At 38.0% G+C, this 26,859-nt stretch overlaps 1 protein-coding gene across 3 annotated transcripts in view; it reads left to right on the forward strand.

The window, feature by feature from the left end:
- CDYL (chromodomain Y like) overlaps positions 1 to 26,859 on the forward strand; it is a 106,807-nt gene that overhangs the window by 11,812 nt on the left and 68,136 nt on the right. Inside the window, exon 1 of one of the 3 annotated variants that reach the window (XM_030510559.1) lies at positions 21,733 to 21,855. The exons of the other annotated variants lie outside the window; for them this stretch is intronic. Within the exon in view, the coding sequence (XP_030366419.1) occupies positions 21,805 to 21,855 (51 nt within the window). The 5' untranslated portion in view covers positions 21,733 to 21,804. Of the gene's footprint in view, positions 1 to 21,732; positions 21,856 to 26,859 lie in introns of those variants that run through there. 3 annotated transcript variants of the gene reach the window in all.

Here is a 26,859-nt window from a genome sequence, read left to right on the forward strand (position 1 = left end):
TTGTGTGAGTAGACTCCTAGTCTAGAAAATTTAGAGAGAGAAATATGGCCACAGAATAAAACAAATTGTAATAGCCCGTGTAATAGTAATTCTAAGAATTAATGTCATTATTTGAAATTAATACTATTTTGTGAGTCTTAAGTATAAACTGTAGTATTGTACCGGAGCATAATCTTTCTAAAATTAGGAAGATTGACGAAGATCTTTTCCTTAAAGAGAAAAAAAACCACCCAGAGATTTTTTGCCTTTGTAGGATTTTTGCCAAACAGTAACTCTATACTCTTGGATGGCCCTTCGTGTTTCCAAGGCTGGCACATTTCTTCTCACTTGTTTGGGTCACAGATAAGGACCAAACTCGATCTTTGAGTAACAGTGCTTTCTAAGAACAAAGAAACAGGCAATAAAAGCAGTGATGTTTAACATCAGACTGAGAACCTTGAGCTTTTTATCTTAGTCTACTTTTTGTGGAATTAGATCATAGGTTATTCTAAATAGATGTATTCAAAGCAACTCGACAGCCAGTTGAGTGAGCATTTCCAGTTAAACAATTTCTAATGCTTCCTCAAAGTGATGCTGTAGAGCTTCTTCCTGTGGAAGACTGAGGTGTCCATAAGAACAGCTCACCAGCATCCTTTGCAGCTGAAGGCATAACTAGATGTCCAGATATTCCCAAGGGCAACAGGGGTTCTAAATTAGTGCAGTTTTAGAGAAGTCAATCAATTTTCGGTTACGATATAATAAGGTCAAAAGTTTCAAAGTTAAAATTTAAACTGTCGGTGCACACCAGGTTCTTTACAGTGTATGGATATGGCTAGAGAAGGTTAGAGCCTAGCTTACAAATTGTTCTCAGATTTGTTCTTTCCTTTGTCTGGTTCGTATGCTTAGTGTTATGTACTTTGTGTATTGATCTGATTGTACAAAAGGGCATGTGTTGAGTGGGAGAGTAAAAGACACTTCTCTATCTTTTTAATTTGGAAAAAACATCCGTAAGACAATGTAATACAGAAGGCTAAGATGAGTTCACTGTCATATGACTTTTGAGAGGCATGACTTCCAGAGAATTAACATTGGAAAAAGCTGTATTTTTACCCAGGTCATCAAGGAATAATGATCAATAACAACAAAGTTTTTTTTTTCCAGATGCTGATGGCAAATAAGGTAGCATCCTGTTTTGAAAGATCCATCAGTGTTTCAGATCCTATTTCACCCGTGTTCGAGGCATCTCTCTTGTATAAGGGCAGCTCAGTAATTGATTTGTTTTGTCCCACGCTGTACTCATCAGATCTCCTGAGATTTGTGCTTTATTTGTTCATTTTATTTCAACTACCCAAGAATAAAATACTAGGTTCTGAATGAGAAGATGAAAATTATTGTATTTGAGGATGATTCTTTGAAATGTAGCACTGTAGGAGTGTTAGAACATGGAAGCTAGTGCATTGAGCGGTTTTTGGATTGACAGCTTATGGCTATGACTACAGAAACCAACGGACATGAAGGACTACTACTCCACAAATCTTTAAAACCACACAAACATGGGGTCTTGCTCATTTTTTCATCAGCAGAATACATGTGTCATAACTGTATACAAGCCAGGCCATGCTTCTCTACTTTCTTATCAATAAAGATTTAGTAGCAGGGTTGTTTGACTATTGGATTTTATTAAGAAAAGACTTCTTGAGATAAATCGCTAAAATGCCTTATTTTTAAAACCAATTCTTTACAAGGATCAATTTCAATTTTACGTTCAGTTTTGCCTTGAAAACTGGTGCAACGCAGAGCAAACATTGAATAAGACAGTGTTTTTGGAGGTTATCTCTGCTGCCATTAGTGACAAAACATGAATTTAGTAAGAAGATAGAATGAGCACAAGGACTTCATATAGTTTCTGTCCCCATGAACGTTAGGTCTTGATCCACCCATAGTGACGGATGAAACTACTTTTGTTTGTTTATACCTATTCCTGTGTTATTTTCCTCCATTTCTTCAGATAAAAATGTTTGCTGTGCTCTAGTTCTTCATACCTTTGGATACTCATGAAAAGCAATGAGTGATGGACAGCTGTCATTGAAGTTACGCTTCAATAGTGTTTGGTTTGGGTTTTTTCTGTGCAAGTGAAGATCTAAGTTAATCATTGTTTACTGGTATTGGTCTGTGAAATGGGAAGTTCCTGTCTTTATTGCTGTATGTTATTTGAATAAATTCAATATTAATTGAATTTTCAACATTGAAGTCCTTACTCAAGTAATTACAACCTAGTTTATTCTGAAGAATTTAATCTTCTGCACTTGAACATATATATTTTTAATCAAAGCTATTAAATGTAACAAAACTAATTCCTTGCATGCACAGAAAATAATTTTCTTTATTATGACATTCTTATTGTCAAATAAAAATGTCCTTTGACTTTTTTGCTTGCTCATGATGGATGTTTTTATAAATAATGGGAATTAATGAGTCAGTATCTTAACCTATATATATACATATATGTATTTATGTGATTTTACTCTTTCCATTAGTATAATAATGCTTTATTTAGCTCTCTTGTTTTTCTTCTATACACTTGTTTATATTTATGAAGCTTGAACTAAGATGTGACTAGAAGTGATTAATTTGGGGGGAAGGGTTTTAGATCTTTATATGTTAAATAAAGTCTTAAAGTATACTGAGATGTAGTAAATTATGAGAAGTGGAAGAAGAAAGTAGTCATTGGACTGTGAAAACATAATTTTGTGTTCTGCTTTTCACTAAATGAATGCTCCCTTTTCATCATTTGTCCCTTTTGTTAATTGTTGGACAGAGCCTTGGGCCACACGGTTTAGTGCGAGGTGTCCCTGCCCATGGCAGGGGGGTTGGAACTAGATGATCTTAAGGTCCTTTCCAACCCTTACTATTCTATGATTCTATGATTCTATACCTTCCCAGTGTCTTTCCAATACCTGTCTCTCTAGTTTTCAGTCAAACCACCAGAAAAATATTTTTCCATCCAACTTCTTCAGCAAAGGGCACTTTCAGTGTGGAATTAGTTGTCTAATGATTGTAAAGTAAGGATGATTTTTATTTTTCTGAGCAAGAAACTGGAACTTTGTTATGTAGGGGAAAAAAGGCATATCCTGCTATAACTGCCTTATCTTCTGTAGAATTGGAACTGGTTGTTCAGGAAAAATGGAGGATCTCATCATTAGGACACCTGAATGCTCTCTGAAAAATGTAATTCTCTTCTCTCTGTCACACTTAGTCTGGCACTGAGCATATCACTCAGACTGAATATTTCAGAGGTGATTGCTAAACATTTGCTCATCTCCCTGACAAAGTTTGAATCCCTGCGCCAAAGCAGAAACAGAGTAAAGCCTTTTTTCTCCTCCCTCTTCTCCCCCAAGTAAATACTGTCAGAACATCTTAGAATAAAGGCTGATTGGGTCTTAGAGAGAGAAGCTGTGCTAGAAGTACAAGTGACAGACAAACCTGTCTCCCTTTTATGTTGTTGGTGTGGTTTGGTTTTGGTGGGGCTAACTGCAGAGAGGTATTTAACTAGAATCAAGTGTTATCTTTGGTATCCTCTGTAATCAGCGATGACAGTCATCCAGAAGGCAGGTCAGACCTTCCAAGTAAAATTTCTCTGGAAGGTCATCAGACTTCATCCCCTTTCTCTACAAAGAGGTATAGAAAGGCTAGTCAGGTTAATTTAGTCAGTTAAGTTAAATATACTTAAATGTGACCTCCTAAGCACTGCAGAGTTGGGGTTTTGCATGGGTTTTTTCATTTTTCTGTTGTCTTTTGAACCTAAAGGATAATACCCAATTTTTCATTCATTACAGCCTTCCCTTGGGACTGTAAACTGTGTTAGTAGGTGAATGTTAAGGGATTGTGCTGTTGAAGTATAAAGTGTTTAGGCAGAGCACTGAGCTACTATGGTGTGTTTTAAGTTTTGTTTACTGAGTGATAGTAATTGATTAACAAAACTGAAGTTTTGTTTTTAAACCATAACTGTTGTATTTTACTTCATTTTACAATAAATCTCAGAAGGTGTTTGAGTGGCAGTGCTTTGTAACTGACTTCAGCAGGTCCTTCCTCCAACCAGTCAGCTGTTCCTTCCAGTGAGCCACAAGAGCAGCTTGGTCTTGTGCTAAGAGGATTGGAGAATCAGTCTGGTATAATTAAGCCCAACCAAACAAAAAAACCCTGCCTCCAAAAATGGTCATTTGGTTGAATCAGTTCCTCAGTCTTGTTCAGTGCATGTCCATGCACATATTTGCCAGGATGACGAAGCAGGTGTGGAAGGTCATTGATGCTATTGAGCCACCAAGTGATGTCCACAGAGCAGCCTCAGTGAGTGAGCCCTGAGACTAGGTGAAGAAATTTGTGTATCCTGACAGTGTTTGTGTTGGTTTTCCTCTCTTAATGTTTCTTTGAGTGGTGTGATGTCTAAAAGTTGAGTTTGAAACTTAAATATTAAGGAAGGAGACCATCTATGCCTTGTCCACTTTCAAGTGGGAGTCCGAGAGCTCTGTTGTCTACAACTTCAGCAAAATGAAGTGCTATGGGCCTTGATTGTCACCACTGCCTCCTTCAACAAGCCACTTGTTCTTCCCCCTTCCTTTGCACTGACACTGATCTGTGTCACAGGGCCAGGTGAATGCCATTTAAGGAAGCCTGTCTAGCCGAAGGCTGTCCAGTGCTTTTGTAGAAATAGTTTGCTGTCAGTTTTCTGACTGACTGAGGTTGAAATCCAACCACTTCAGAGGTGCCACTTCAAGTAAAGGAGCAGTAATATATGGCATGGTAGAAGGGAGGCAGGAGAAGAATCTGGGTAGATGTGGCGGGTGGTTGCAGCAATGGCTTGGCTCTGTTTAAAAAGAAAAAAAAAAAAAAAAGAATCCATCAAACTGCATGTTTAATTTTCAGCTGGATCAACTTGCTGGACCGACTCATAGTGTGGCTGCACAGCTTCTTGCCCTTGGCTTGTGCTGAATCACAGAGCCCGTGTCCCTGGACTGCACCTTGAGGTCATGCCACACCACGCAGGTACAGGGAGAGGAGCGGTGCCCCTGAGAAAGGGGTTGCACTGAGAGATGGGATGATCATGTCCAAAGCAGAACAGGCTGTACTGTGGAGTTTCAGTAGCTGGTTGGGCTTCCACTTCAATGTGTAAATGGAAAACTCTGTTTGCAACAATTTGGGATTCCAGTTACTTCTCAGTGCCACGTAACTGCTACTTATTAACAATTCTCTGAATTTTCTTTAAGCATAGCAGTTACAAAGCTTGCTGAAACTTTTTGTTACTTTTAGTGTGCCACAAGTGATGAAAATTCTGCAGCCCTGTAAGCTCGTCTTTTCCTTGCCCACCTTGGTTGTATTATAATTATGGTCCGATGCCAGTCTGGAGATGGGGGTGTGACATACAAACACAGTTAAAAGTATAATTTATTTCTAAGGATTCTGGTTATTCTCTGAGTGGGCAGTGGGCAGGGAGTGGGATGTCTCCTCGTAGTTGAGCTCACTTTAAGCTGTACTTCATTTAAAATGCTGATATTCATAAAGATTATTTTAGCACCCTCAATGGAATTAAACTTCAAAGTATAAGTGCTGTCAATATCTATTGGGTAGAAAAACTTACACTTTAATTACTTTTGGTTTCAGTTTCATGGGCAGGAACAAATTACTTTCACTTTGAATGTGTTTATGAGAAGGTGCGAAAACTGATAAGGAGGAAGTAAACTGTGTTGCTCTTTAACTCCTTCCAATATATAAATAAAAACTGGTTAGGAAAGAAAAACATCCATTAATACTAAAGACTACGAGGCTAGTAATGTATTATGGAAGGATTTGGGAACATAGAGCTAGTAATTGAGTGAGAATCTAGAAAACAGCCAAGTAGTTTAAGTGCCCCAAATCCAATGTTCTCAGTTCTCTCTGTGTGTAGGCCACTTATTTTGTTTATATTAAGCAGAACTATTCTGTGAATTGTATAGGTGTAGCTAATAATAAAAAAATGTATTATTTCTAAATGTTAAATATGGTGATAAAAAGAGATTATGTACTCAGCATTTTAAAGACATTTTTCTCTTATTAAATGATTTTATATATTTACTACAAATGTAGTCTGCATTTGTACGCAGTGTGATAACGTAGAATAGAATATTGGTTATTTCAGGGGTGTAGCACACAAAAATTAAGATTGCATGAATGTATATTCAGATGACTCATTGTTTTAACAGGTGCATGTAGCAATAAGTTTAAAAGCTGTACTTTGCTTCTAAAGCAGTACAATTTAATGGCATTGCCAGCATTGGCATTGATCCTTCATTTAGTTAAAAAAAAACAAAACCAACCAAACCAACCAACCAAACAAAAAAACAAACCCAAACCCCAAACCACCAACAAATTATTAAATAAATAATTTTAAAGTACAAACCAAGATTCCATCCAGTTAAAAAAAAATCTATTGATCATTGTCTGGAAACTCAGTCCAATATATTCCGATTTATGTACTTGCCAATAAAGTATTTAAAACGAAACCAAAACCCAACAACGAACACTTTAGACTACGTATGTGAAATTTACTAAGTCAAACAGAATTCCACTGTGCCAGTTTTTATTGAGTGCCAGACTTTATTAAGAGCAAAATCAAATTATGAAATCAGGCCATTACTATTGGCCCTTCCATTTTTCCTCTGTGGTTCAGTCCTGATATTGTTTTAACAGTCTGCCTATGCACTAGGTTTCTTACTTCCAGAAAGCAAGGATTAAAACATTGCATTCTATTTTTTGATTATTTGCAAGATATAAGCAACTAGACAAAGTGTATGCTTAAGGATAGAAAGTTGCCTCAGAAAGTTCTATAGGGTCTGAACTTTCATTTTACAGAGATAAAGGCACAATTTCCTGTGATCTATGTGACAGAGGAATCTTTCTTTAAATATCTAGATGCAAAGAATCTATGCATTGTTATTTCAGAGTGATTACATTAGGTGATGATTAATAAAATTTTCCTGGAATTTCTAATATGTGCAGGTCATTCATCACACTTTTCTGAGAATAAGAATTTCTGTTCTCCTCAACTTTATTCTTCTGACAAAAATGAAATTAAATAAAAGATCATGAAACATGAGAACAATCAGCACCAATAGTTATCATTGCTTATTTGAACCTGCTCTATCCATTACAGGCCTTGCCAATAATATGTAATAAGTTTTTCTAAAGACGATTGCCTAAAAATGATATAATACAGATTTTGCTGTAAATATGAAGAAAACAGTTTGGTCTCAAAGTTATATTACTTTAAAACAAAAGTTACCCAGGGGATTCATAACTCTTACAATGATCAGTCATTAGGGATAGGTGTGAAACTGTCAGCGTAGTAAGGCACAGGTGAAAAATTCAGATGAATGAAGATTCAGAGAAAATGCCATGAGCAGGAGTGGCAATTACCTGTCTCAACAAAAAACCCACTCATAGTAGATTATAAGGGGCTAGAACACCTCCCTGTGAAGACAGGCTGAGAAAGTTGGGGCTGTTCAGCCTGGAGAAGAGAAGGCTGTGTGGAGACCTCATAGCAGCCTTCCAGTATCTGAAGGGGGTCTACAAGGATGCTGGGGAGGGACTCTTCCTTAGGGACTGTAGCGATAGGACAAAGAGTAATGGCTTCAAACTTAAACAGGGGAAGTTCAGGTTGAAAATAAGGAAGAAGTTCTTTACTGTGAGGGTGGTGAGGCACTGGAACAGGCTGCCCAAAGAAGTGATGAATGCTCCATCCCGGGCAGTGTAGACAGCCAGGTTGGACAAAGCCTTGGGTGGCATGGTCTAGGGTGAGGCATCCCTGCCCATGGCAGGGGGATTGGAACTAGATGGTCTTAAGGTCCTTTCCAACCCTAACTATTCTATGATTCTACATAGGCACTAGTCATAAACTTTCTATCAATGGGGTTAAAAACAATATGAAAATTCTCTATTTAGAGCAACAAAATGCCAATAATGATATGCATCTACTAGATAGGGTAAACAATAATAGTTGAGAAGAGACAAAAATACTACTAAAAAATGTTATTCTATGATTCTTTAAAAAACATGCTGTGAGTCAAAATATTATTGTTCTCTGGTGAAATTCTGGATATTATATTCACAATTTCCAGTGACTTAAAAAAAGTATTTCTTTATTCTGGTAGAAATAAACAAATTTATTTATTTTTTTCTTTGGTCTACAGCAGTCAGGATTTAAAACAAGCAAACATACAGTCAAGCAACTGAAGGTGTCTAAGGTATTGGGGTTTGTATTTTGTGTTATTTTAATTTTAATTGCTGTAGAAGTGTAAATGAGATAGGATAGGCCGGGATAGAACATAAATACTGCACTGGACAGGTTGTTAATGATCACAGAAAGAACTGTGGAAAGACTGAAATGAGAATTGCTTAGCAGAAAACTAAAGAAAGCAGAGTCACTGCTTGCCCAACTGTTTGTGTTGATTAGAACGTGTCTGTATTTATTTCTTTATTATGAGGCTGAAATTTTTTGGTGGACAAAGATACTTACGTAGGTACAGTAAGCTTTCATACCTGATGCAGTACTGCATGGTATTCTGATTTTTAAAACCTAGCTCTTTGCTAAGTCAACACAGCCCATATTAGATACATCTCAAACTGGTTAATTGGCAAATCATAAAGCAGTAATAGATGAAGGACGTTCATGTTGGATTTCATACAAGTTTTTCACAGCCCATTGCTTTAAGGGTTTGGATAATGATCTGGAGGAAAATAGAATATAATCTCTGGTAAAATGCGTTTGTGCAAAAAATGGATGGATTAGTAAGTGTGAAGGATGGTCTGTACTTAGTTAATGGGGATCATTTCAACATATGTTAATATAGCTAAATATATCTGTCTAGACAGTAAGATCATACATGTAGGATGGAGAGTAGTACTTTGGAAAGGAGTAGTACAGTGATATGATGCAGTAGCTAAAATGTACAGCGCAGTCTCTTGGTATGGATATAGGGGATCTCAAGTGGAATTAGGTGTGCTTTTATTTTGCTGTATAGCTCAAGTGATACAATGTTGGATAATTACACCCTGTTTGAGCTTAAGATGCAAAAAACCCTAAAATCTAGATAAACCTAAGAAGATGCAGAAAAAACATGTCAAGCCTTAAACATGTGAGGCTTACCATGTAAAAACATGTTAAGCCTTAAAAACATGTAAAAGCCTTAAAAATAAGTAAATGAACAAACCTTGGAGTATGCTAAGAGCCTGGAGAAGCTCAGTCTGTTTAGTTTTAGCAAAGGGAAGTTTGGGAAGTGACTGACCTGTAAGTACTTACATGAGACAAAAATTTCAGACAGATCAGTCCTTCAGGTATAGTAGGCATTGGTATGACAAAATACAGGAGCTGAAAGCTGAATTCAGGTGTATTTCTTCTAGAAATACAAAAAATATAAAACTGAAGGCAGTTATCTATCAGAACAGCTTATTTAAGGATGTTCTGGATACGTCTTTGGAAACAAAGATGTGAATTTTTCGAAAAAGATACCTTTAGTTCAAGCACAATATGATGTCCTGTTGCAGGAGTTTTGGAGTGAAGTTATCTGTTATACAGGAAGGCAAACTAAACAATCATCGTTCACACATGTTGTCTACAAAATCTGACAAAAGTGTTTTCAGCATGAAAGGCACCCTGCACTCTGTAACGTGCGCCTGTGGTTTTGAAGGGAAGGCTGAAAAGAGAGGGGAAAAGAGGGTTGGGGATCTGGGGAGAGGGTATAATAAAAATGAGTTTAATTTTTATTTTACACGTACAGAGTAATTAACTATGAGATTTATTAAATCAAAATATGTGATTACCCAAGCAATGCATACAGCATTTTGAAAGATTTTTACGTGATAATTGTGTGAATTAGCAACCAGCTGGGAACAATACCCCGCTATTTGTTAAAGAGAGACAATAAAGTTCTTCTAGACAGGAAAGAATCTACATTGTTAACAGATGACCTGAAAGTTCAGCTCATTGAAAAGGCAAATATTTTGACCAGGAGAGTAATTCTTCCTGTGGAGCAGTATGAGTTGCCATGCTTAAGCCATACAGCTATTTTTAACCATGTCACAGCTATTGAGCTTAGTCTTCAACTTACTTCATAAACAGTGTAAAAAAGACTAAGTAGGTCTTTCTCTTTGGTGAATGTAGAGGTGAATATGTCAGAATCCCTTTTGGTTGCAGTTTTTGTTTATTTTGTGTGATTTCTGTATTGGTTCAGATGCAGATTTTTGTCTTCTGTTGTCACATTCTGTTTTGTTAAACTCCAGAAGCACTATTGCGTTAAAGTAACGGTGGACAAAAGCTGGAGTTGCATGTAGAATGAAGGTTTTTATGATCAAGGAGAGGGAAAAGTTAAGGCTCTATACAAAATCCTACTTTCTGTGAATAGCACAGATACAGTTTTTCAGAAGTTTGTTTTTGAATACTTCTGTGGTTTAAAAAACTTTATTCCACTTTAATGGCAGTTTTACAGTAGAATTTGAGTTCGATATGTAGCTTTTCAGATTGTCTGGATTCTTTCAGGTGTTTTGACTTCTTTATAAGAAAATCTTTAATTTGATTGCCAGAATTCTAGGTTTTTCTGGTTTGAATGGTGATTTCGTGTACTATGATAAAGGTGTCTGAATTATTCTAGTGTTATCTAAAAATAAAGTTGTGCCGAAATTATGTTTTGCAAGATTCTTCAGTTCACAACATGTGTTAGTAATGCAATTTAGATTGTATTGAAAATATCTGAAGGAATGAAATGCTGCTTTCAAGACCTACACTATCTTAGATTGAAAATATCTAATTTTTCAAAGACAGTATGGTGGAAAATGATATATCAAGGAAAATTATTTTAACCTTTTAAATGGGCATGACTTAGTAGACAGGTTTTTCTGTCTTCGTAGTTCTTTGCGGCAATCTCTGGATGTTATTTTGTGATATGCCTCTTGAGATTGTGTATTGTGTATCTAAATTCTATATGTCTTTGAGACATGCTATAGAGCTTATGCTTACTCTGTGTATGTACATAATTCTGTACTGCATCCTTTGGGAAGAATACAAGCATCTTGCCATTTTAATTGCCATGCCCTTCCTTGTAATGTGGCTTTAGCTTCTCATGATTTTTAGGAAGACATGACAAAAATAGGAGAAAAAACAATGAATGGCACAGAGTTCAAAGCTCTATGAATTTGGTTTCTTTTCCACTTTTGCAATTAGTGAATATAGTCACTGTATCTATCTAAATGGTGAAATTTGGTCAGGCCTAATCTTTTCCTTCTTCTTTCCACCACTTTCCTGCACCCATGCTAATGGGCTTGTGGGAAATGTAAGGCAGGCATGATGTACTACATTTCATGATAACTTGATGATTTGGTGACAGACTGAGAATAGACCAGATTACCTTTGAATATTATTCATGGAAATGAACTAGGAAGTGTAATCACACACACAAACGTTCCTTATGTTAGAGCACATTTTGGTAGCTCACCATAACTTTTAAAATAACGAATAACAGAATCATAGAATTCCAAATGGTTGGAACTAGATGATCTTAAGGTCCTTTCCAACACTAACCATTCTATGATTCTAGGATCTCAAGGATCATCTGGTCCAACCTTTCTTGGCAAAGCATGATGTAAACAACATGGCTCAGCACCTTGTCCAGCTGAATCTTAAAAGTGTCCAACACTGGGGAATCCACCACTTCCGTGGGGAGATTATTCCAGTGGCTGATTGTTCTCATTGTGAAAAATTTTCCTCTTGTGTTTCAGTCAGAATCTCCTCAGGAGTAACTTGTGCCCATTACCCCTCGTTTCAAAAAGGGGAAACCATTTTCTTTGTGGCCACCCTGTAAATACTGGAACATGGTGGTAAGGTCTCCCCTGAGCCTTCTTTTCTCAAGGCTGAACAAACCCAGCTCTCTCAGCCTCTCCTCACAGGGAAGGCTTCCCAGTCCTTTAATCATCTTTGTGACCCTTCTCTGGACCTTCTCCAGCCTGTCCATATCTTTTTTTGCGTAGTGGGGACCAAAACTGAACACAGTATTGCAGGTGTGGCCTGAGAAGAGCTGAGTAGAGTGGGATAATGACTTCTTTATCTCTGCTGGTGATGCCTTTGTTGATGCAACCCAGCATCCTGTTGGCTTTCTTCACCACAGCAGCCCACTGTTCACTCATATTGAGCTTGTTGTCCAACAGGACCCTCAGATCCCTTTCCACAAAGCTGTTCCCCAGCCAGATAGATCCTAGCCTTTGCTGCATTCTTGGATTGTGTTTTCCCAGGTGTAAGACCTTACACTTGTCCTTGTTGAACTTAATAAGGTTCTTGTTACATCATTCTTCCAGCCTACCCAGGTCATCCTGCAGGGTGACTCTCCCTTCCAAAGTGTCCACTTCCCCCTTCAGTTTGGTATCACTGGTAAACTTGGTCAGGGTACACTTGGTCCTACCTGGATCTGGAGAGCACTTATGAAGATATTAAATAGTGTTTGTCCCAATATGAGTCCCTTGAGGATCCCACTAGTGACAGGTCAGTTGTTTTTCATTTGGAAAAGGAGCTATTTACCACAACTTCTGGGTGCAGCCGGTCAGCCAGTTCCCCACTACCACACACACCACTTGCCTAGACCTGTCTAATTGACGAGTTCAGGCTTGTCTAATTTGACCCTTTTTAGAAAGACTGTTTGACTGATGCAAAAAAAGAAAGGGTGAAACAATATAGTTGAAGCTATACCCAGTCTGTTCTGTGATACAGGTAACTGGTAATGCTTTTGTGTTACCACTAGGAATAATAAAAAGCTATTGCAAGTTCAGCTCCCACCAAATGATAATTAATTTTGCTTGCCTGATAAAGCATGTGCATATAAACAATCCACATGTAAGTTAGACCCTTGTTCATATCCGCTTGATAAATCTGATAAAACTCTTGCACCCCTGCAAGTAAGAGCATTGTGAGCTTTGTAAGGCAAGGGCTGTGCCTAAGCATCTTTTTCTTTCTTTGTAATAGATTTTTTTCCTTTAGATTTTATACCACATATTAAAGAGACTTACTTACATCACAAATTCAAGCACTCTAGATTGAGGAAATGACAGATTTATGGTTGCCTGTGAGTTCTTAATTCTTTTTCTTTGTGTCTTATTTGTGCACAGACTGGATCATGAGTCCTGTGGCGAGGGGTGAAAACTGTTTGCAGTTGTAATTAAAAGAGAACTAGAATGTACACAGCTAATCTACCCTTTTGAGTGATTTCAGCGGGAAGGGGTACTTCTCTTTTGGTGCTCCCAGGAGAGAAGTGTAAGCTATAAGCAAAACCAATGGTACTGATGTGTTTAGGTTCTCCTGTTTGTCCTTATTCTCAAGGGCTAGAGATTCCCACGTATTTCCAAGAAAATGGACAGACACCTCCTCATCTGGGTGTTTCCTCTATTAACACTGGCACTCAGGATTTCACATAGAGTCAGTTTAGGGAGTTTGTCTGTCTGAAAATTCTTCTCCTTCACAACCTTTCACTTCCCCCCCCACCCCCCTTCTGTTTTGCTCAATAAGGTTAATTTGAGGCCAGATTTTCTCCAAGAGCAGGTTCAGTTTCAGTTTTGGCAACCCCATGAGTACTGCTTTTAAGCAGCTGTGGAAAAGCATCCTTGGACAGTTCAATCTGCTGAGTTTCAGAAGCTGCTGGCAACTTGGAAGTTGTATAACCTCCGCAATTGTAGGAAACATTGTGACTGCCATTGTAAGGAAACTTTAAATTTAACATGATTTCCCTACCAACTCCCCTATAATGATATTTCTCTAAAGTAGCATGCAAAATTATATTAAAGGTATAGTAACTTTGTAGCTGAAATGCCAAGTTTTTGTATTTGTAGATGGAAGCATCTAGAATGAATTTGTTCATTAAAAACTTGAGTTAAATCTACTTAAAACAAAAATGCAAAGCCCGAATTCTCAACCTGGAAGTTAAACCCAAACTTTCTAGAGATTTATTGACTGCCTGATTTTTTAATCACAACAAAGCAGAGTCAAATTTGGGTTGTCTTCTAGAATATGCTTCTTTGCTCAACAATTTTCTTAACTTGGAATGCGTTTGAGGAACTGAGAAAAATTATGGGGTAGAGGGAGTACTTTTAATAAGCATTTCTATGTTCCCGTCGATAACTCTTGATTATCGTAAGTATAAACCTTGTATCCAGCTGTATAGGTAAGCAGTCAATAGTTTTTCCATACCAACAGACCTATCCTTTGTAATAATGATTTTATTTTTCTTTGTACACATGGACTCCAATTAGTGTGCTTGACTCCACGTGCACAGGATCAGTTTTCTGGGCTCTTGCCTGCCTTCTAGAAGTCATTGCCTCTTGCCTTTCCCTACTTGAACTTAAGAGTACATATTTTTAAGAGAATAATGTATTCCCTGACCAGATAGCTTCTCTTGCTGTCTTTTATCAGGCTTAGAAAACAATAGTAACCTGCCTACAAGATATACTTATTTACAGTCCTCCTTCAACAGTAGCTTTATCAATGGAAGAGCAAGTCCACCCCAAAGCATTCATCACTGCCCTCTACCTGGGGTTACTGCCCTCTCTGGTCTGCTAGCTGAGCTGCTCATGGGAGCTCTCCCTAATCCAATTCAGCCAAATTGAGCCATGTTCGGAAAGATTTGTTATTTAAATTACTTAAGCTGATCTAGCTTATTTTGACTGACATGTTTAGGAAGTTCTTACATACGCAGCTTAGCCAGAAGATTTGGGAAGTGGTAACCATCAGCAGGATGTGATGAGGAGCTGGGGGCATGGGTGGCAAAGAACAGGTCTTTCCCAGCTATGCTCAAAGTGATTGAGGTTATGTTCATCTGCAGCCTAAAATCTGCGATCCTGCTTTTCTTCATGGAGCACTTTTCAGGTTTTTTTGGCCATTAGAAAAGAGATTACTAAACGCTAGTCACTCTCTGAGTGCTCCCATTAGCCACAATTTCATTGGAACCACCTAGGGTCTATTGGCCAAGAGGCTTTGATTGTCCACTTTTGAATGACTCCTGCCGGCATTATTTCATAGTTGAACTAAAGTGCAGGTCTCCCTCTGGTGCCTACTTTGTAAAAGCACAAGATTTTATAATTGGGCTGAGCGATTGAAAACCAACTATATGAAAAGAGAAAGGTCTCTTTGTTGTCCTGGTAATAACAGTTCTGAGAGTGCTGACAGTAACGTTAGTAGACTACTTTTTTTCTCATGGTAGATAGTGCTAATCTAGACATAAATTCAGAGCTATGTGTTCACTGTCAGCTGCAACAGTGCTTGTCCTCTGCGCTTCTTCTAACAGTAAAATCTTCTAATTGGGAAGTATATTTGTTAGTAGATACATGGAAATAAAACCAGAGAATTTTTGTCAGTTTCTAATCTTTTTCACTTCCTTACCAATTCCTTTTAGCTGTTCATTTTGAAAATTACTTGACCACACAAAAATTGGTCTTTTTCATAGAATAGAAGTTTATTGCCTTGATGGATTCCAAATCATGACAGTCAAGATCTAATTGAAAGCCCTTACCCCACTGATGGAAAAGCTTAGCCATCAGAGCATTGATAGGAGCACACCACCACGCATCCCAACAAAATGCTAAAAACTGATGTCATCACTGAAGGAGAAATTTTTCGTTTAAATCACGTTCCACCTCAGGGCCTCTGCCCCCTTCAGAGAACCATGTTTTACATAATCAGTCCTTCCATTCACAGCTTTTTATGTGTAAATTTTTCCATTCATTTTATGAAGAACACACAGTACAAATGTTTCTCAGAAATATCCCAGTTATGCCATACATCAAAAGAACTCTGTGCGTTTTGGACTTGGTACCTCCTGGTTATACCTTGCTGACTTTGAGAATACCTTGACGACGCCTAATATCAGCAGGCAGCTCTCAAACAACCACAAGTGATGTGTATGACTCAGTCCTGCATATTGGTATTTCCAGAAATAAGCCTGCTTTAAAAGTGCTCAAAACAGTTGTTTAGAAATACACTTCCAGAGGAATACTGGTTAATATTTCAGACACATGATTTTCTTGTCCTTTGTTGTGAACCAACATGTTTCTAAAAACTTCCCTGGTATAAGAAACAAAGCAACATAAAGGGCTGATTTGGACTGCCCCAGCATGAGCAAGGTTAGGTTGATGAGTAGAAATGATAAGCCGAAGGCAGCCCCCCATCAATTTTGGCAGGGAGGTTGGAACTAGATGATCTGTAAGGTCCCTTTCAACCCAAACCATTCTGTGATTCTAGGATTCCATCGGGTCTTACAGAACAGCAGCCTAATTGTGTATTTAAACCTTGGGAGTATCTCTGTAGACAATGTCCAGCACAACCTTCTCAGCTGAGGTTTAGGGTACTTTGTTCTGAAGCAGAGGAACAAGGACATGTGGAACCAGAGTTCGTTGTGGGGAGTCCCATCTTCTCATGATGTCCGTTGCTGCCTATGTGGGGGACAAGCTGCTAGCCCTGAAAAGAAGTCAGGTAGTCTCTTAACTCGCCTTGTGCCTTAGTGGCCTTTGGAAAACTGCAGAGGATGATGATGATGATCAGGTTCTTTCAGGGTTTTTATAGGGGCGGGGATGATGTCAGCCTTTGGTCTCCCTGTATTTGTCTACTTCATTGATATAGAAATAGTGTTTCTCCATCTGAGTGTCAGGCTGTAGTTTTCGCATGTATTAAGTCAGTTCTGCAGCAAGAAGTGTGGGGGGGGGAGGAGGTGACATTGGCTTTTTGGGGTTGTTTGTTTTTTTTTTTTTCTCAGTGCAGTCTCTTCCATTGTGCTGGCTCATCTGTTTTGATGGCTGAATGTGAACCAGGTCCAGAAATTCAGCTGAAACATAAATATTATCCTGGTCTGCTTCTCAGCAGAATTAGTTCTCCAAATGGGTACAATATGTATCTGCACAACAACAATGCCATCACAGAGGTAGGGAAGAAAGAGAGGGGAACTTTAAGAAAAAGGTGTCCTTTTCTTCTTATTATTTTATTCTTAAAAAAAGATTCTTAAAAGGAAGGAAGCAGGATGACCAGGTAGCAGGTCACCCAATGAGTAACACTTTCCGCAAGTTGCTATTAAAGGGCTTCTGTTCATTCTCAGTAAGATGAATTCTCGGCATGAACATCTGGCTGTAACTGGTCTTTGTGTTGTCCTCTTCTCCCGTATTTTTCTGATTCATAGAAAACAAAGCCAAGTGTTGAAGAAGCTCCTGCTCTCCCATTCAGTTTTCAAAAGGAACAAATTGGCTTCTAAATTCTTTGTAATTGTGATGCAGGCCGAGGCAGTTCAGCAACCTCCTCTAAGAGCAAACCAGAGTAGTAGATAACTTTTTCACTGCTAGCACTTAGTACCTCCTTAAATTCTGCCCTTGAGTTTAGACATCCTCTCCAAGAAAGACAATCTAGGTCTCAGTGGTAACAGATGTACATGCAGAGACGGCAAAAGATTGCTTGCAAGGCTCTTTTATTTTCTCAGTAGTATAAAAAATTGTTTCTTCCTGGCATCTATGACAAAGGCTTTATAAGGCTTCTGAATCTTACTCCTCCATTTTCTTCCCAAGGAAACTTTCTTTCTTCGTGTAATTGTTTTGTCTTTAAGAATTTGTTTGCTTGTAATCTGCAAAGTGTCTTGGAATCAGAGAAACCTTCTCAAGAATACCGTGTTCTCAAAATGCACTCAATGCTGTGGAGGAATATTGCTCAAAAAGAATTCATAGTCTTCATAATAAAATAAAGAAGGCACTAAAGATTACTGGAAGGTTGCCAAATCTCTGTCAGTGCCACATTATGGAAAAGCTTCATGAAATATAGTTGTCCATCTACCTGTTTATACCTGCAGTACATTCTTAGGCTGGGAATGACAGTAAGGATTGTACTGCAAGGCAAATAATGAAAATCATTCTTTCATGTTGAGAACTCAAGTTCAGACCTTAGACCAGTTGCTGGGGACAGGAGGTTTTGAGAAGAATATATTGCACCACCATAAAGATACTTCAAAGTATCTAACTGCTTCTCTTGAGAAAAAGAACATCTTTCTGGAAGGCAATACTTAAGATGATAATTTCAACACTGTCCAGTTCCACTGTAGGAATAATTCTTGTTTAGCCTGAGAGGAAAATTAAGTGATCGTTTAGTGCTGTATCTCAAAATGGCCCTTTTCCTCATTTATTTTTTTCTTCTGAAAAAGAAAGAATTGTTTAAATTGTATTTGTTTAAATTTTATTTACACACATCTTGAGCAGTTGAGTTTTGTATAGACTTCAGTGAAATCTGAGTGTTACTTGTAGTCTGAGCATAGCTACTAGACCACAGCCTTCACTGGGGCTCAAGCACATCCTCAATCCTTTATGAGTCCTGACCGAGTTTAACCAGGAGCTAGCATCTAGATTCTCAAGCCATGGTACTGCTGAGCCTCAGCCAGGCAACTGTCTTTACAGCTCTGTTTGCAGTGCTGTAGCCCACTTCACCCATAGTGTTTTTCCTGCTTTTCTTTTTTGGCCATTTTACTCCCACCTTCTCCTCCAAGTCACCTTCAAATTTGTTATTGCATACAGAGCTAAAAAGGCACCTGCTTGCCTTTTTGATGAAACCACTTTTGTACAGTACTTTCTATGTGCAACCTTTGTAACCTTTGTTCGATCCCAATCCTCACCTTCTTTTTACTCGGCTTTTTTTACAGATAGCGTTCCTTCTTCCCTTCTGCTTGAATCCTTATTCTCAAACATTATTTCCTTAAGCCCTTATTTAAAAAAAACCCCATCTATTCTTCTACTTTGAGAACTGAACACAGTGTGGGATGCAGAGTTGTCTTTTAAATAATGCTCTTTTTCAGAGTCTACTCTTTACAGTGCCTTTCTGTTGACCCTCTCGTCCTCTCTACCCTTTTCCTTCTCTTACTGTATTTTAAATCTTTTTGGATCAACTATGGAACTGAGTACTTACCAGCAGGATTTCAGGTTGTTTGGGAGGTGCCAAGCTGAGCATTTTTTTTTTTAAGATTTCCTCTGGTGTCACAGAAAGATCTGTTTCTGCTGATTTTGATGCATTAGCATTGTTGGTAGTCAGCAAAATGCCTTGCAAACTGTGTTGGCGTGATTGAACCGCACACTAAATGCAAAACTTGGTAGTTAAAATTGAATATATTCTATGACACTAATCTTTAAATATGAAAGCACGTACTGTTGTCATTAGACTCAATATACCAGGATCCACCATTAAGAAGAGGTTTTGGAAACAATTCAGAATAAAGTAAATGCTGGTGCCTTGCTAAGTAGTAGGATATCCACTTCTGTTTTCTAAAAGGCAAAGGCAATCCTGCAACTTTTACTTATGTGGAAAATGCATACTTGGGAAAACCGTCCTTTAAACTGAGGTGGTTTTTCCAGACAATTTTAAGATACATTCAAGAAACTGTTTGGTGGGGTTTTTTTCAAGTCTGAAACATGTATTTATGTAGATTTTTAGGCCAGATGCAGTTGCAGAGGTGCACATGTATCAGATACACTTCACAATATGTGAAAGGAGCATATGTTGATTCCCAGATCTGAAAATGGTTATCTGAATGAATCCTCATCTACTGTACTTGGGGCTCCTCATGTTCCTTCACATACTTCCCTAATTAAGCTGTTCGTTTCCTAGATTTAAATAGCTGTCCCCAGCTGTTGTGCATTAGCAGATCCCCACTGCTAGTCTAAAAAATTGGCTGAAACTGTTTTATAAATTTAGAATTTGGTCTGAGTTTAATTTAGCCAGTGTTTACTACTGTAACTTCTCTTTCTCTGGAGAGAGAGGCTTAGGCAGTGAAGTAATAACATTTAACAGATATAGTAACTCTCGGGTAGCTGTAAGAAAAGTGGATCTGAACAATTTTTTTTAAACCTCTTCTTGACAGAACATGAAAGTAACAATATTATACTGGATCAGCAAATAAGATACAGACTAATATAAAATTCTGAATATGTGATGATGTGGCTAGGTACATTTTTAAATAAGTATTTAACTTTATTGAAAAACTTACTTAAGATATGATGCACCTGTTAGACTGAACTTTCTATTGCCTTCCAAGGTACAGAAAGCTACAGAAATGTGTAAAGCACTGTATATTTTGCTGCCAGAGGATTACACACTGAATCAGTCATGGGCTGAGCTTAAGTAAACTTGAGTTTTAAATCCCTCATCCATTCTTAGCAGTAGCAGCAACTTTTTATAGATGCATAGAGATACTTTCTTCATTTCAACTTATTCAAGCGTCTCAATTAACTTATTAAAAGCTAAGAAAACCTTTTGGATTTCAGAAATCAATGTCATATATTCCCGTCTAAATAAAAGAAGTATGAATTAAGATATTTTACTTCAAAAATCCTGCAGCATAAACACAAAACCAAGTTTAGCTCCCTGCTACTGATCATTTTCTTAAACAATTGATAATCAAATCACATTAAATAAAAAAAAGCAGAACAACCAAGCAAAAAAAAAAATCGAGTATTTAAGCGCATAACCTATTTTTCATTAAATAATACTAAAATAAACAATTGGAAAGATAAGCTTCAAGCACTGTAGTTAAATTTTAATTTACATCCAAATAAAAATCCATGTAAGTTATGAATAAAACCCTGGATACTCAGAGTTTCCTTAATTCTTTTAAGATTAAGAATTGTGCATTTCTTGGCTGCATACAAAAAAAATAATCAGGTAAATCTTTTCACACCTTTATCACTAATATCTGATGTATTTCACACATTATCACTAATAAATGTGAGCGGTGTATCATCCTGTTCTGCAAAACCTGCCATCTTTGGTTAAAATACGGTATTTATCATTTTGACTTAATACCAACCAATGAAAATGGGCCTCTTATTAAAACACAGGATGCATCTGCTGTCAAAATGTAAGATTCAAGCAAGTGGAAAACCTTGGTTTAAACCAGGATTAAAACCTGTGGCGGTCTTTGGTTGGCTGGTTTTAATTATTTTTTTTTTCTTCCAATGAATCCATCCTGCGAGTTTGTTCCTTCTGAGTTTATTCCTTGTTAAAGCACCTATGGTGCAACAGGGAAGGGTATACCCAGAAAGAAGAACTGAACAAACTGAATCATAAAGGATTTGTTCCCAAAATGTAATGAAAGACATGAAACAAAACTGGACTCTGAACCTTTGGAAGCTGCAGATGCGGTTGGAGAGAAGGAGTGATATGACTATTGAACTGAGCTGGAGAAAGCACCTCTCACTAACCTGATCTTAATTTCCATTTTCCATGTATGTCCACGGGAGTTAAAAAGAGCAGGAAAGAAGGTGGAAACAAGTCTGAGTTCAAGTAAATTTGATCAGTGGCTAGATGAAGAGACGGATAGAGTGAGAAAAGTAAATTTAAAAAGCAGGTTGAGCAAGAGCTAGCTGAACTTTGTTCTAGCCCATTTGTAGTACCTGGAACATTCTTTTATTTCCCCCCTTAAATTTGGTTTTCTATTTGATGTGGTTTGGTTTAGTTCTTATTCTTTGTATGCAGTTGTTAGTTTTTTTCTGATAACCAAAACTAAAATCCCACCTAACCCATTTCAGCTGATTTGAGAAAGCAAGCGAAGAGTTAACTACCAGCAAAAAGTGTAGGATGACTCACAAGTCAGGAGACTCTGCATTTGAAAAGGTCCTCAGTTACCGGGGGCTGGACTCATATATCCAAACAATAGGAGATGGAAATGAGCAGCTTCTTAAGCTGAGCTGTGTTGGGACTCTGTCTGTTTTCCCTCTTGAGCCACCCCAAACTACAGTTTCCTGCCTTATATGAGCGCTGTGGACAAGCTGATCTATTGGGCAAGGCAACTCGGACAGTTGGTCAATTTTATACCAGGTGAGGGTACAGGGAGGGTAAAGGTTCCTGAATCCTCTCCCTCTGAGATCTGGTAAACTCCAGTGCTATTCCCAAGGGAAGGGTCTCGGACACCCTGGGAGTGGGAAGAGTAGGACTGTGGCAGAAATACTTCAGCTGTTGTCATGAAACTTCCCTTATAGGAAGGCCAGAGAAATGGCTAGGTGATGTGGTGAAATGACCTTTCTAAGGCTTTGGCTTTATTTGCTTAAAGGGTAGGAACATTATAGTACTTAATCATTTAGTTAATCTAAATGGCTCAGTTATTAGGAGGTAGTTGATTGTGGGGAGGAAGAGAGGAAAGGAGACAGGGAAGCTAAAAAGTGGCTGCAAGACAGAATACACTGTGACAGTGGGACACAATGTTCCACGACCCACTATGAGATGTCTTTGGAGATTTTGGTATCTGCGAAAGAATGGTTGTGATTATCACCAAGTGGTGCCATGTCTTGCAGTCACTGGGTTCGTCAAATCACATCAAGCCCAAGAGAGATCTTGCAATTCCAGGGAAGAGCTGTATCTGCTGCCTGCAAAGGCCATCAAACCCAACAGAAAGGTCTCCGAGCTGGACCCAGCTATCTTTTTTGAAGAAGAAGACCTTTCTCAGTTTCAGTTTCATCATGTACTTGGTTTCAAAGTAATTCAAAGAGCCTTTCTGATGCCTGTTATATGATGGGAAAAAGAATAAAAGGAAAAATAACCCAGTTATTCCTCAGAATAGCTTTAAATTGATTAATCAAACCGATTCTTCAGGAACTGCGATATCCCTGTAATTGATATAAGTGATGGGGAAGACAAATAGTGAAATTATAACTGCCTGCTTCAGTAATAGTTTATAATTTACCTGCAACGTAAGACCTTACCTATAAGCACCTGTAGACCTTCATTCTGTTCCATCATACCACAGCTAAAATTAATGTTATATCATCAGAAGTTAGCACTGGTGCCACAAAAAGCAGAAAAGTTATTTTCCTGTGCCTGGCTGCTCCTTCCTGCCCCTGCGCATGGCAGAACTTTTCAGAAATAATGGTGCAACATGGTACTGGAAAATACTTTTTTCTTTAGTGGGATATTTTAAAGCTAGATCTGTTTCCCTGGCTGGTTCATTGTGTATCAAAAAAACCCTGTGCTAATGCTGGGGGGAGGGTCCAAAGAGCAGGGACTGCTTAAATTTGCATCAGTGTCCATACCAAAAGAGAAGTACCTCCTGTCATTGCGTTAGATACTGTCTCAGTTATGCTGGTATTTTTAATGTATTCTTATGGAAATGTGCGTGTGGGGTTGTGTGGTTTGTTTTATTTTAATTTTGAAGGTAAGGGTTTTGCATTACCACACATCTCTGGCATTGGTATCTTAGTTATGTGATTGCCCAAATATCACCTTGCTGTAGGGGATGGTTGAATTCCGTTGAGGGTGTTGAATCTGAAGACTGTAGCAGGCTGTGTATGTACAGAACATCTCACTTTTGGTGCCTGGGGAAGTCTGGGTTTTATCTGTCAGGTGGCTTTCTGCTCTAAAGATGTTATATGTTTTCAAATGTCTTCTGCTTTGCTCTCTTGGAAGCTAATCTACTTTCAAACATCAGGGTCCTTGCTGAAAGTATTTCTGTGAAGAGCTAGCTAAAACTTAGAATTTCCAACACAAGGAAATTCTGACAAACAGGATTTGTTTGGGTTTGTGGGGAACAGCAGAGGACAGTGGGGCTTTTTCTTGGTGGAACTCAATTGAAATTAACTGACAGTAGAAATTCACATCTTGTCTATTTTTTGGTCAATCTTGAAGTTGAGCTGAATTTTGATACTTTAACCTGCATTTTGCCTCTGTGGCATATAGTCTTCAGGGTGCTGTCATTTAGGAACCTCAGTATATTATTTACCCAAATGAACCAGGATCTTTGGCCAAGTTATTTCTCCCAGTATGCACTGAGAGTTATGTATGTCTTGTGCTTCCTGTACAAGCAGATAGGAGGCATGCCTGTATAACGTGAGGAATTCCATCATCTTCTGAGGAAAAGCTTATCATCCTCTAAAAAGAGTGGGAACTTTAGGAGCCTGGAGGAGAGGCCATCATGTCAACTTTTGTAGGAAAAAGAAGTTAAGTTGGTTTTGAATAGCACTAAAGCAGAGTGCATTGCGATGTTCCAGCTCAGATCAGACAAAGATTGAAAAAGTGTTTCTGTTCATTGGAGAAAATAAAACTTTCAGGACAACTGAAGTTCAATGGAAATGTTGATTTAATGAAAACTGCCTTACTCACAGGAATTTGAAAAATTCCTGACAACATTTAAATTTAATAAGTAGTTATCTTTATGTTGTCTGTACTTTCCAAACTGCCTCTCTAACCCTGACTTTAAAGTGTCGCTACTCTGAATGAAACTGAACATAGCAGCTACTACTCTAGTTCAAGTACTTGATCTGCTGATAGCCTTGGCTTTTCCAAAAAGCTGCTTTATCCTGTTGTCAATGAAGTATCAATCCCTGTCTTTCTACTTCTGAAAAAAGTACACTAAGTGGCTTTTGATGTAAGAAATGCTCTACTGGACTAACCTGAAGATGCACCGAAGTAGTGCCCTATCTTGAAATGACAGTAGTAAATGGATAAAAAATAATAGGACAACACAGAGTGACTCTTCCTTTGGCATATCCTTCTTGTTACTGGGAAATTAATTTAAGAACTTCCTGAGCTACAGTTTGCACTCAGTATTTAGCAACCTATAATGGTTCTATCAGAAATTTGTCTAGTCTGCAACTTGGTTTTATGTTTAATTCTTTTTTTCCCACTAGGTATCCCCTGCTTTTTGTTAGTGTCATGGGAAGTATAGGAAATATTTCCTATTCATTTTCTCATTCACCATTTCATATACATCTTAACCTTGTTCATCTCCTCTCCAGACGAAAGAGTCAGTCTATTTAGTTTTTTCTTCTTTGGAAACAGTTACAATCTTCTGATGGCTCTTGTTACTTGAGATCACCTGGTCTCAAAGAAAGATGGAGAGACAATTGCACATGTGATGTGGGTAGTATTCAGGTTAATACCATTTAGTACTTGAGGAATTCAGGCAAACTTCAGAAAGTTCATTAATTGTGTTCTAGGGTTTTCCAGGCTGGAAAAAAGTCTGATCCACAAAGCACAACATTTTCATACTTGTGATGAGTTGTTTAAGCACGAAGAGCCCAATGGTACTAGGAAGTTTTGAAAAAAACAAAAAAGATGGTGCTTTAGATTTCTTTTTGAGGGGAGCTGGTGTAAGCTAAAATAGTTGGAAAAAGGGTAAGACAAAAGCAAACTCAGGCAGCCACTGGTCCTTAGAAAGATCTGTCTAGAGCCTTTGAGCTATAAAGCCTGGTTCTGCAGAAGATTCTGTTTTACACATAGTATAGCTCAACTTACCAACTGTTGCAAATAGCCGGAGTTCAAAAATGAAGCCCCTCAGAGTACCATCTGTTCTAGGAAGTTGGACTGTAAAGTTATTTGTCTTGCCTGTCCACCCCCACCCTATCAAACATGAGCATTTCTGTCCCATAGACACTTAAATTTTAAATACAGTCAGCAGAACCTTATTTTCACCAGTTAGTTTAGGAAAGTCTTGAAGGATTTCTCTTTAATTCTGGATATTACCACTCTGGTTCATCAGAACTGGCTCCGAGCTCACCGTTAACATATGCTGCCTTGGAAAAACCCTCTGAGACAAAAGGAAACACTGGTGAATCTGTTGGGTTGGGTTTTTTTGTGAGGAGAAATGGTGAGGTAAGCTGCAAACTGGACGCCTTGGTCTAGACAGGATACTGGCACTTGGAAAGCTGTGAAGGTATTAGAAAGAACTAGCAGAACTTATGCAGCAGTGTTTTAGGGTGTAAGGAAGCAGAATGAAACAGGTAAATTAAGGCTAAGGGCAGAAGAAAGCTTGCACTTCTTCCAATACACACATTACACTCAGCAAAAGGGCTGACGCTCTCATAATATTAAGCAGGAAAAAAAAAAGGCAAAATAAATGTGTGCTTTAGCAGTAGTTGCTCTGCAAAAGTATCTCTTTCATATCCTGTGATAGACAGGTAGGTAGGAAAAAAAGCATCCCATTAGAAGTTATGGTACCACTGGCAGAGTGTCTCTGAGGAGCATACACACAGATGAGTATAAAATCTTTTAGAAGAAATAAACCATTTTCCCCAGATTTCTTTTCGAAAGTGACACTCGTTGTTTGTGTATAGTGGAAACTGAAATGAAATTTCACATTCATCAGTAACTTTATCATTTAGGATTAAAGAGGAGTCTGTTTCACTTTCCTTTCTCCTCGCTGCAGTGAGGTGTCACAGAGTTCTGGAAGTATCAAGAAGAATAATGCAATTCAGAAGTTGTCATCCGAATAGCTGGATTTTTAAAAGAAGAAAAACAACCAAAAAAAAGCTTGACTTAAATGCTTTCCTATTTTGGAAGCAGTCATGCACTGGCTTTGGTTTTGGGGTGGTTTGTTTTTGAAACAGAGCACTTTGAATGAAGATTCCAGTCTGTCCATTGAATAATCACGTCTAAATGTGAGATGATAAGTTAAAATGACACTGTGCTATGAACTTAAAGACTTCAGGTAGAAAAGCTTTTGCATTTTCAAAACTGTGATATCATTCTCATGTGATTGACGATTCCAAAAACACAGAGTGAAAGAAACGTATGCAATCTAGAAATTGGAAGGTTGTAATTCATATACTTTCCCATATTCTATAAAATGTAATTAATTAGTCTTTAAAGAATTCTTGATTATGCAACTAATTATCTTTAATACTGATATACAATTCATAATTAATTTCACGCATATAAACTCAGCATTCTTCAAAAATACTGCATTCCTTCAGGTAGCTTCCTCATCCCTCATTTTTTGTCAGGTTGAGGGACTTTGGGTTAAATTTCTTTTGTGTTCACTACAAACCCATATAAACCATACTGCTATGGAACTGCAGCAATTTTCACCATAATTC

Source organism: Strigops habroptila, chromosome 1 (genome assembly GCF_004027225.2).
Source record: "Strigops habroptila isolate Jane chromosome 1, bStrHab1.2.pri, whole genome shotgun sequence".
In the NCBI taxonomy this organism is placed as follows: domain Eukaryota; kingdom Metazoa; phylum Chordata; class Aves; order Psittaciformes; family Psittacidae; genus Strigops; species Strigops habroptila.